General features: G+C 39.6%; 1 protein-coding gene across 1 annotated transcript in view; it reads right to left on the reverse strand.

Moving 5' to 3' along the window:
* SLC4A10 (solute carrier family 4 member 10) overlaps positions 1-12,950 on the reverse strand; it is a 3,247,445-nt gene that overhangs the window by 1,466,601 nt on the left and 1,767,894 nt on the right. Inside the window, exon 8 of the mRNA XM_044074780.1 lies at positions 1,772-1,929. Within this exon, the coding sequence (XP_043930715.1) occupies positions 1,772-1,929 (158 nt within the window). The remainder of the gene's footprint in view (positions 1-1,771; positions 1,930-12,950) is intronic.

The raw sequence follows: 12,950 nt of genomic DNA on the forward strand, positions 1-12,950 counted from the left end.
CTCTAATAGTCATACTCTTGGTATTTGTTACCCCACATCTCATATACCGTAGGCATAAGCCATGGCTTCTGGTTAGCTCTAATAGTGATACACTTGGTGTTTGTTACCCCACATCTCATATACCTTATGGGTGAGCCATGGCTCCTGGTTAGCTCTAATACTGATACTCTTGGTATTTGTTACCCCACATCTCACATACCTTAGGAGTGAGTCATAGTGTCTTGTTAGCTGTAATAGTGATACTCTTGGTATTTGTTACCCCACATCTCACATACCTTAGGGGTTAGCCATGGCTTCTGGTTAGCTCTAATAGTGATACTCTTGGTATTTGTTACCCCACATCTCATATACCTCAGGGTTGAGCCATGGCTCCTGGTTAGCTCTAATAGTGATACTCTTGGTATTTGTTACCCCACATCTCACATATTTTAGGGGTGAGCCATGGCTCCTGGCTAGCTCTAATAGTGATACTCTTGATATTTGTTACCCCACATCTCACATACCTTACGGGTGAGCCATGGCTTCCGGTTAGCTGTAATATTGATACTCTTGGTATTTGTTACCCCCATCTCATATACCTTAGGGGTGAGCTGTGGCTTCCGGTTAGCTCTAAAAGTGATACTCTTGGTATTTGTTACCCCACATCCCATAAACCTTAGGGGTGAGCCCTGGCTTCTGGTTAGCTCTAATAATGATACTCTTGGCATTTGTTACCACACATCTCACATACCTCAGTGGTGACATCTCACATACCTCAGTGGTGAGCCATGGCTCTTGGTTAACTCTAATAGTGATACTCTTGATGTTTGTTACCCCGCATCTCACATACCTTAGGGGTGAGTCATGGCTCCTGGTTAGCTCTAATAGTGATACTCTTGGTATTTGTTACCCCATCAATACAGTGTGTAATGTATGCCATCACTTCCTCAGTGTATTCATCAATGTTCAGATGCTGATTCACTGTGGCTGCCTCCTTGAACATAACCCAGTGGGTTCATTCAAAGCAGTCCTGGAGGGCCTCCATAGCCCCCTTGGGTCATACCCTGATTTATTTTTTTGTGGGTTTCTCTCTAACTAGTGTAGCCTTGTAAGCTGGCAATAGCAAGATGGTATGATGGTCAGAGTTTCCCATTTGTGGAAGCTGAACTGCCTTATAAGCTTTCTTTAAGTTTATGTACACCTTGTCCAGGATATTATCACCCCCCCCTTGTAGGAACGTTCACATAATGGCAATAGTGTGGGAGTACTTCTTTCCAATCTGCTTTATTAAAGTCACCAGCTGCCACATGTACAAAGTCAGAATAATTGCTCTGAAGCTCACCTATGTGATTGCATAGTTTATTAAGAGCCTCACTGGTATTAGCAGTGGATGGGATATGCACCACTGTTACACTGACCACATGCTGCTCCCTGGGCAAGTAAAATGGTCTACATTTAATGGACAGGAACTCCAAGTTCTCACACCAGTTTGATAGCACAATTTCACAGTTGCTGCTCCCTCTTTTGTTAAGATAGATGCAGACTCCACCTCCTCTGCCCTTTCCACATCGTGTATGTTTTCTGTCTGCATGAAACAATGTAAATGTTAGAGAAAGGTTGCTTGTGTTTTTGCTAAATGCATAGCTAATTAGTCGAGCTGATTTTTCAGTAATGCTAGTGATTTCTTGACTAATATAGTACAAAAAATGAAATAAAAAGTAAATTTTGTAACTCACCTTAGGTTCATTCACTGCTAACATTGATAATAAATCTTAATTTGACTTTGTCTCACCTTGTAGGAATTGGAACTTCTGCAAGGCCAGACAACACGACTGCAGGAGACAAGCGAATAAATGCAACTAAAGCGTGGTCTAAAAACTCCACTTCTCCTACTAAAATATTTGATGCTTCTGCTCCAGCTGGTATCTTCTTCATGAAGTGGAGGTCAACCTAAAGAAAAAATACAGAAGCATATTAAAAGGTTAATAAGCCTGGAAAAGCATAGCCTTACAGCCAACAACTTCTCAACAACCTGAAGAAACCACACATTTAAAGCCAGTGATTTCAGTCATACTGACATCATAACTTGAGAACCTTTGTATCCTTTATTGGCTCATGTAATAAATTAGTAAAGGTAGAGTGTTAAAAGTCTCAGAACTTGTCACCCCTTCTCACATTTTGTATCATTACATTTCTTAGGTGTCAATGTCAAATTTAGTGAAAAAGCATTCACGCCTTCTAACACAAACCCAAAGATTCCTGATCCTTTAGATTAATTGATTTTCATCAATTGAAGTGCATTTCCTTACAAGAACTAAATACAGGAGAATTATTAAGGAAATATTTGACAGTGCACTAACCGAAAGGTATGAAATATCATGGATGCAAAGGGGCATAAAGATGTGGGAGTAAAGATAACACAATGATACTAAATTGCTGTATGCCGGAATCAAGATTACTTTAGCAATGGACGCTTTTAAGATACATTAACCAATCATTAGATAATACAGAGATTTTATATTTTACAGTTCTTAACAGTGGTGAGCTAGAACACACCTCATCATCATCACCATCACCCCCCCTTTTTCCCATTTTTCTACATGGCTTCAGGGTGTCATGTACAGTTGCATCTCTCTCAGTTCAGTGCTGTTCTCCTACCTTCTTCAACACGCATGCATGGCTATCACAGGTGTTCTCTCACACAAACTATCCACCTCTTTTCTGGATACCTTCATTTTCTCTTTCCTTCTTCCTGTCTGTCCAAAATTTTCATCACCAAATTGTCTTTGGTTTTCTACATGTGTGCCCAATCCAGGGTAATCTGTTTTCTCTGACCTTGTCTGCAACTGGAGCAACTTTGGATTTTGCTCTGATGTCCTTATTTCTTTGTCTGTCCCACAATGGGCATCCTACCAACCACCTCAGGCTCTTCATCTTTATGACCTTGAGGTTCTTCATCTGCTCTCCCTTTGCTGCTCAGGTTTCTGTGCCTTACAGTAGTACTGGTCGCACCACTGTTTTGTACACCTTACTTTTCAGCTCCGTTGGCACTCTTCTGTCATATACTACACCTGGCACTTTGTGCCAGTTGGCTGCAGCCCCTCTGATTCTAGTTTTGCCATCCTCATTTAGACTTCCCTTCGCCTCAACCACCCCTCCCAGAATCTTGAAGCTGTTAAACTGTTCCACCGCTTTCCCTTTTATCTCAGTTTTCAGCTTCTGATTTCCCCCATTTGCTGCCATTACAACTGTCTTATCTGTAATCAATTTAACCAGTGTGTCTTCAGTTTTGCATTCCCTTCCTGTATCTTTTGCTGATGTTTTTGGTCAGAGTCTGCCTGAAATACAACATCATCTGTATACAGCAACTTTGTTGACCTGTCCCCTCCAACATGTTTGCTAATTTATCCATCATCAGTATGAACATCAGTGGGATCAGAGCATCCACTCCTCCTGGGAACTTCTCTGTGAGTCCATACACTGTACTCAAATCGCTGGGTATTTGCACATAGCCTGCACTAATTCTACCAATGCTTCTGGGACTTCAAACTACTGCAAGACTGCCCAAATCAGCTTTCCTGTGGCCTTGTTATAGGCTTTCTCCAAGAGTGGGAATGCCCAGTTGGATACTTTCCTCATTTATAGCTTCTTTACAACCATCTGTCTCACTGCAAACACTGGGTCAGTCAACCATCTGTCTCACTGCAAACACTGGGTCAGTCAACCATCTGTCTCACTGCAAACACTGGGTCAGTCAACCATCTGTCTCACTGCAAACACTGGGTCAGTCAACCATCTGTCTCACTGCAAACACTGGGTCAGTCAACCATCTGTCTCACTGCAAACACTGGGTCAGTCAACCATCTGTCTCACTGCAAACACTGGGTCAGTCAACCATCTGTTTCACTGCAAACACTGGGTCAGTTGTGCTGCATCTTGAGCTGAATCCAAACTGCTCATCTCCCATCTTACATTCTGCTCCTCTTTGTATTCATTTATCAATCACCCTCTCCAGAAGTTTCATTCAGTATGACAGGAGTCTGATACCCCTATACTGCCCACAGCTGTGAATATCCCCTTTGTTCTTGTACATTGGAATGAGTATGCTTATTCTACAGTCATCTGGGATACACCTTTCTCTCCATATTGCAATGAGTACCCTCAGGAGCCATTTCTCCCCTGTCTCACCCAACATCTTTATCATATCTGCTGTGACCTCATCTGAGCCTCTTGCTTTCCGGCAGTTCATTTTCCTCAGTGCTGTTCTTACTTCTTCCGGGGTGGGCTCCTTGTCTTCTCTCATCATAGACTGTGTCTGGGGCAGTACAGCTTCTGAGAGTTTTTTTTCACTCAGAAGCTAATGGAGGTACTCATTCCATCTGTCTTTGATGTCCTGTGGACTGGTGAGCAGGTTGTTGCTGGCAGCTCCTATGAAGGGTGTCTGACTATCCTCTTTATCTTCTGTCTTTGCCTTGCAATCTGATAGAGTTTCTTTGCGCTATTTACTGTGTCACTTTCCAGAAGCTGGTAGAGTATCTCTGATGCCTTGTTCTTTGCTATTGCAACTCCACTCTTAGCCTTTATGTTAGCCAACCAGTATTCCTTCCTATCCTAGTCCGACTTTTCTATCTCCACTTTTTCTTGTAGTCCTTCTTTCTTTTGATGGCTTCCTGGGCTTCTGCATTCTGCTCCCAACTTTCTCTATGTACATTGCTTCCATATCTGGCTCAGCTGCATGTCTGCTCTATAGTCATCACATGACCTGGTTTGAAGTAGTCATCACATGACCTGGTTTGAGGTAGTCATCACATGACCTGGTTTGAGGTAGTGCCATTATTCTTCCTCTCCAGCTGTTTTCTATTCATCCTGAGGTGCTAGAGCTTGAGTAATTTCTTGAACTTCTGTACTTTCTCTTGTGTCAGCTACTAGGTTTTCAGCCTATCTCTGCTGACTTTAAAGCCTTCTCTGACCACTGCTTGTAGCTGATTGTGGCACCCAGTAGTTTACACTGTGGACTGACTCTTTCACTGGGGATGACTTTGCAGTAACTGATTCTATCCAAGTGCCCTTTATTTAATAAGAGGAAGTCTATCTGAGTTGCATATTGGCCACTCTTATAAGTGATCTTGTGACTGTTGGCCACCATCAAGCCATTTGCCAGACATAAGTCTAGAATGTTCTTCCCTTCTTTGATTCTGTTGCCTCACCCATGCAGACCCAGGTAGTCCTCATATCCTGTTCTGTCTGTCCCAATATGTGCATTCAAGTCAGCCATTATTAACCCCAATTCATGTTGTCCTTCCTTATCTAGTATTCATGTTGTCCTTCCTTATCTAGTATGTCCTGCACCTGCTGTCTGAGTGTACTCCTTTCCTTACCAGCACAAGCATGCTGTGGAGCACAGGCTGAGATTATGAATACTGCCCTATCATTAGGCTGGAGTCTGACTGCCATAAATCTGTCACTATTTCTGATGACTTCCCTCACTCTCTTCTGAAGTCTCTCCTTCACCACAATTCCCACACTGTTTCTAGTCCTGAGTAGTAGACTCTGGATCCCAAGCCAAGGCTCTACTGCACTGCCCTTCCACCTTGTCTCCTGGATGCATAGGATGTCTAGCCTCCTCCATACCATCATGTCATCCACTTCCAAGCTGTGTCTTGTCATGTATAACAATTCTTAGTTACTACTTGCTAGGTTCATTGGTTTTATGTCCAGCTTTCGCTCAACGGAGCTATCCCAGGTAACCCAAGCTGGGCAAATAAACACTGGCCAGCCAGTAACTTATTGACCCAGGGTTGCTGGGCTTTATGTTGGGGACACAGTGGCCAATAGGTGCACATAAACCCCTTCCACCACAAGCATGAGTGCCTGGTGTAGGGACACATTATCGATTAAGATATGCCAAAACAGCAAAGAGTATAAATTCATATGTCAAGAATTGTAAGCAACACAGCACCCTTTAAGAGTTTAACCTATGAGACATATTCAGATTTTAAACATATAAACAGAATATCCACTGATGAAATATATTAAAGTGATATACAGTCTTGAAAAATTATAATGTGGAAATGCTGCATAGAATTTAACTTATATGTACTTATGAAGGAACAGTCAGGTTTATTATAGAATGATCCAAAGGGCACTATGTACAGGAGACATGGCAGGGCACCTATATTAACTATAGGTCCATATACTGAAACAACAGTAAAAAAACACCAACCTAGAGGACTATTCATTGTGCAAATACATCCCAGAAGCTGTTGATCTGTATTCATAACTGCACTTATCTATTTGACTCAAAATGTTTCTGCTTCTGTAAAGTCATTTTGACAAAAAAAAAAAAAATTCACACAAGAACTGAGAATCTACATGGTTTTATCTATGCCTGATCCTGAGGTCAGTGCTAGCTGCTAGCTATAGTTTTTCACTTAAGCTACATAATTTGGAATGCAAAATAAAGGCCTACTATGAAATTAATACATTTTCAAGCCTTTTAAGAGAGAGAGAGAGACAGGCAGAGAGATAGAACTACATTTATGTAAGACCTAATGTTACATATGCTCTGACTGCAAGTAATGGATAACTGTGCTTTCACTGTTAAGAAACTCATTATCAGCCTGACCATTTCAGTACTGGAAGCAATGTCTAGTGGGAACACCTGGATGTAAGAACTTTTGGTAATTAAAATGTACAAAACAACTTTTGCAAACTAACTATGGACAGAATAGATTTCTATATAAAAATTCAGTGAAATTAAGAAAGGAGAGACTCAGTGAACATGACCCTGTGCAGCACTCACCTTCTCTACAACTATATCAAAAACTACAGTGATCAAGGGGCAGAAAAATAAAATATGGAAAAAGTCACATGCAGGCCATCCATCTGATGTGTGGTCTCCAAAAGACTGATAGATTCTCAAACTAGCAAGACACAAATTTCTAACAAGCATCCAGGCAAAGTCCTTCCACCACTCCAACTTTACCTTAGGCTTCAAAGCGTCCTGAGGTCAAATGATCAGGCTTGGTAAATATGCATTCTATCAGGTACCATTTCTGTTAAAAGCCGTAACTCGAATACGTACAACCTATTCTGAGGTTATGTAACTCCAGAGCCAATTATGTTAAGGAAGGGGTGTAGGAGAATGAAGGCACTTGTACAAATAAAGCAAGTGTGCATTTTCTAACCTGTTCACTAAATGTAGCTCCAATAACTAGGCTTCAGTGAATCAGCAGCCACTATACCCACTAAAAATCTCATAGGCTGCTTTTCACTAGTGGATGAATTCTGTGGTCGCCCCCTTAGCTGGTCATCTGCAGCATTCTTATATATAGAACTAAGAGGATGTCTTGGGTCTGCTGAGGTCAGAAAGGAGATACATCCTCAAACTTGGCATATCATACCACTCTGTACAAGAAATGACAACAGAAATGGTTATGCATGCATTGAAGCTAATATTCACAAAAGTACACATAACCCAAAAGTTATACAATTTAAGATGTCAGTCTTGTGGGTAGAACAGAAACACACACAACTTAACTTTGCCAGCTCCATCATATTCCAGAATGCACCAAGAGTATGTTATGGGGTGGTACTAATTGCCAGAGAGTATAAATCAGAGGAAAGCAGCTGAGTATATTATGATTCTTAAACAAATACTGGTGAAATGAGGCATGCCATCTTTTACTTTATCCAGAATGTAAAAAAAAAAAAATGAACCATAGACCTTAATACACAACTAGCAATACAGGTTCAAACATTTAATCAACAACTCAGTTTTAATGAATAGTCATCCAGTTTTGTTAAGCTGTTGTGTATGACTAATGACCTTGAAACATAAACCAAATAGTCCTTTGAATGGGGTTGCTGCAAATACAAATATCTGCTTGCCCTCCAGATGCAACGACCTCAGAGTTGATATTAAAAAGGGATGTGTTAAGATTATGTAGCACTTCCACAGGTCAGGTAGCCTAGGATGCTCTCCAGAGGATAGCCAAGTCTGTCGGGCTAATAACAGATCAGAAGAATACGTCTTGAGTTCTCTAGCTTACCAGTGGCATTTAGCTTTTTTAGGACAAAATTCATTTATTTTTACAACATTTCTCAGTTATTATAAGACAAATGAAAAAAAAAACGCAACAATATATAAAGGGACTAAAAAGGTATTACAGGAAGTAATAAAGCAATAAACTTCTATGTTTATTTGGTTCTATGAATGTTATTGACAACAATGACCATGTATTAGATTCACTTCTCTAATAAGAATAACAACATATACAATATTCTAAAATAGAACATTAGTGCAATCATGAATTTACACTTTGTTGACTGTATTAGTCATACTAGGCCAATGGTCTCCTTTCAGGAGAGAGTTTTTATACTGACTTGGGAAAATGTGGGCAGGGCACCAGGGTGCCTCCTCTACTCATTTCAATTTGTGGCTGTGGCATCATTTACATCCACTTGAACTACCACTAATTCAGCTAGAGGGAGCCTTAGTTTAATGTCTTATCCAGAGGATGGCACACTAAGGAATGCAACACCTCCCAAATGCTGCACTGTTGTCACAGTACTGAAAAATTAAGCCAACTACCAGGAGTAGGAATTAAACTCACAGCCTTCTGCGCCATAGGTGAGTGCACTACCTTTTGAACTACTGAAACTGGACCAAAATAAGGTAGCACATGCAATAATAAATTAGCAGGAATAAGGAATTTGGATGAATTTGTTTGTATTCCTTCTTATCTAAATGGTTTGTAATGTATAGCATACCATGATTATGCTCCAAAATGAAAAAAAAAACTTGTTAAGCACCTAACATTTATTTATTTAACATTTGTTTACTAGGAAACTCCAACTTGGAACAAGACAATTTTCATCAGAGGACCAAGGCAAAACACACCAGACATGCATGTCTATGTAATGTGGGAGGAAACCCACACAAACACAGCAAGGACATGTAGACTCCACACAGAAGGGACCCCAGTTGAGAAATGAACCAGAGAACCTCTTGCTGTAAGGCAGCACCATTAACTGCTATGCCACTGCACTGTCCAACATCATAAAGGTGCTTAACAGTTTTTATTATGCACCCCTTAGCATTGTTTAACAGTAGGCAGTGCTAGCCAGCTTCTGTAGAGCTGCAAAAGAAAGCCAGCAAAGAATAGCAGCAAAAGGGAAACAGTTTTAACAGCTGCTAGATACTTTGGTCTGCCACACTGTGGCAGACAGAGGGGTCTAACAGCTTTTAAAGCTGTTTATACTTCAGAGGTACAATACATTTTTGCATGATGTCTGCTTTCAGCAGTGTTTTATCAGTTTCCAAATGCTTTAAAAAGCCAGTAAAACACTTTTCACATGCACATGTTTTTTGTAATTAGCAGTATAAGGAGGGGACAATGCTCCATGCACTGCAAAGCATTATGATTACATCATAACCCTTATTAAGCATTCTCAAAGTGGGTGTCAAGATTCACCTCTCAAACATTAGTTTCAAACAGAATTTCTTAACAGCCATTCCCCTAATACATAATAAAATGGTTATGATAAGACATCTGATCAGACTCTTTTGCATCTTTGGTCATTTTATGTAGTAGAAGGTAAAAGGATGGGTGCTAAATAACAGTCGGAAATGAAAGCACTTTCATTGGGCTTAATTAGATGTGCATTTTCTGAGGACAGAATTGTAGTATGTTACAACATCTTTACAGATGTACATATAGTTATATTAATGAATGCATGAAGCTCTATAAGAAGAGACAGCTTGTGTTAAATCAAAATAAACTTCTGTTATTGTTTTAGCTAAAAAGATTATAAGATTCTGATGTTCTTTTTAATATTTAATTATAATGTTCAAATGATAAATTTGCAAACACATAAAAGTAAAATGAAAACAACTGATAGCAGATGTAGTGCTGCATAAGCAGACTTTAGTAAATAAAAGGTGTAAAATAAAGAAAATAGCCAGTAAAGGGGACTCTCCAATAAAATGTCCAGAGTTATTTTCATGCCAGATTTCCCAGAAGCTTTCTATTTTAAAACAGCCTCAAGAACTCATCTCAAAAAGCAAAGAACACAAAAAAAGAAAGAACAAAGAAAGAAAGATCATTGGGGCATCACATAGACAGAGAAGAGAACAGAAGTGAGTGCACATACAGACTACACTGAGTAGCAGCAATAACATACACCACTTGAGGCAGCAGAATATGTTACTACTTTTTTGTTACTGCTACTCTCCCCCCATCCTTCCTTTACATCCTGGCTTGAATGCTGAATTTGGCTGCCTGGACCCACGGCTGGCTTGAGAGTGAAACACAACACACAAGAGGAGAAGAAGAAGAAGCAGGTGCCAGAAGGTAAAGGTAAAAAAAAAAAAAGTTGTTGTTGTGTTGTGTTCAGCAGGCTGTTCAATAGCCCTTAAATACAGCTGCAGCCAACATATTAGTCCATCTTTTAGTTTCTTTGTGCTTGTGACTGTCCATCCCATTTGTGTACCTCATTTGGAGTAATTCAAAAGACAGTGATGACAGACGAACTTCTCTACCTTACTGCTAGTACCTTTTTTTTTTTTTGTTTTCCAGGTTGCAGTTTAACTAATCAAAACTTGCACTGAAATGCTGCCAGTTGTCTTTGCCTCTTGGCTCTTCTGTCAAAATGAATGAATTGTGTGCATCTGTCTGTCTGTATGTCAGACTTGGAGAGAGAGAGAGAGACAGACAGAGAGGACAGTCAATAAGGAGTCGAAGTAGTACTTGCACAGTCTGGAATTATCCATCTGATTTCATGGCACTGGAGTCTTGTACCATTCCCTTATAGTAATACTAATATTACCCATTCCTGCCTATGCTTTAAGGTAACTGTTGTGAAAATAGTGTGTGTGTGTGTGTGTGTGTGGGGGGGGGGGGTGGTGTCTGTTGTGCAGGAATTCTGGACAAAGCCAAAATTACTGGGGGGTTAAAACTAGACTCAAAAATCAGGGACTGATTTTTCAATATTGCCCTCAAACTTAGAAAGCTAACAGACTAATTACTTGTCCGTGGCTGCTGTGAAACAGAAAGCAGTGGCTTTAAATCTTACTGTTGAATCTTTTAAACCAATGGCAGACTATCAGGTATGCAGTTGTTGTTGTGTTTTTCAGCTTTTCCCGGTTAGGGGTCGCCACAGCAGAACTCCGGTCTGCTAATGATTGGCAGTAGATTTTTATGTGCCAAGTTGCTGGCCCTGATGCACAACCTTCAACGAAGGTACGCCCATTCAAGCATGTCTCCACACAGAAGATGCTCTAGCTGAGAATCGAACAGGACAACGTCTTACTGTGAGGCAACAACGCTTAATGGAGTGTTTATTAAGTACTGTCCACATTTGGAAAGGAGGCCCTTTTCATTTGACATTCTCTATGTAATTACATTATTTCAGGTGTGCTGTGAATAATGCTTATAGTCTGTTAGGTAGGAGTTTGGGGTATTTAATTCGCTGTTATCTTTTGTAGTTTTTGTCAGTTTGAAAATGATCCTTAAGGTATTGTTTTGGGACAGCACACAACTCAGTCTAACTGGTAGAGGTTCAGTAAAATCATATTGCTCAGACAGCTGATTGTCCACTGAGTTTTTGTGATAAAATATGCATTGCTGAAATTGGGGTTTCATGTTTATGAGAGTTAATTTGTACGTGCGAAGAAGCTTGCAGTGAGTAATGTACAGTCACAACATGGGAATTGACAGCTTTTGAATAAGTGTGTTTGGGGAATGGCTGTTTCTGCAAAATATTGTTATTTGCACCAGCATTTCTTTGAGAAAGTTGGTTACATCTAATGTTTGAGGCAGTACACCTCTAGCAGTGGCATTCCTTTTCTCTGGTTAAGTAATACATGCAGGCACAAGTCTGGAAGATATCTAGTCAGCTTTACTTTTGAAGTTTGAGTATGGAAAAATATGGCTGGCACAACTTGTACACATCATATATCAACATGGATCAGTTATTTTTTCATTATTTTTTTAGGCCATAAATGAAGATAAACTTCCAGAGAGAATTACTGCTAATGAATAAATGGCGGGTTAGGGCTTACATTGTGAACTTGTCGGAGAGAATGCATTTTTTTCTCTCCTTTTGCCTCCTATATATCACCTGCTATGAAATTAGATGTTGTGTTTGGTACTGCAGGTATAAATCGTAACTAACATGGAGTGCCAAGAATACACATCCCAGTGGTTGGGATTGGCATAATTGTTAAGGTCTTCACTTCATATACGCTGTGTATTCTGACCTTAGACTATTGGGATAATCTTGTACCACTTTTCAGAGTGCCTGCTTTGGAGGGTGGGGTTAGCATAGTGGTTAAGCTGTTTACCTCAAAAGCCAAAAGTATAAGGTTTGATTCTGACCTCAGGTTACTGGCAAACCTATAATGGCCCTTTTGGGCAGTTAGCTTAGTATGAACCTATAATGTTAATATCCTAAGCTGACATTACTTTTAAATTCAAATATTAAGTATTTGTATTTCATAACTGTCTTTTCTGCTAGTATTCTTAAGATGTATTTGGGGAAAAAAATGTATATATATATATATATATATATATATATATATATATATATATATATATATATATATATATATATATACACACACACACACACACACACACACACACACACACACACACACACACACACACACTATATATATATATATATATATATATATATATATATATATATATATATATATATATCTATCTTAAGAGATGATTAGATTCTTAGCATGGTATGATTAGCACCTTTTACCATTGGTGGAAATAACATGGCTTGCCTCAACGTGCATTTTCTGAAGGATGTGACGTGTGAAACTCAAAAGTCAGTCATTATTTAGACATTTAAATCTTCAATGATTTGCTAGAAACCACGTTTGTAAAGTATATGAGAGGCCAAATGTTTCAGCATGCATTTCATGTAGGTTATATAGTCTGAAATTGAAA

Source organism: Protopterus annectens, chromosome 6.part0 (assembly GCF_019279795.1).
Source record: "Protopterus annectens isolate FY-2018-M chromosome 6.part0, PAN1.0, whole genome shotgun sequence".
Taxonomy (NCBI): Eukaryota; Metazoa; Chordata; order Ceratodontiformes; family Protopteridae; genus Protopterus; species Protopterus annectens.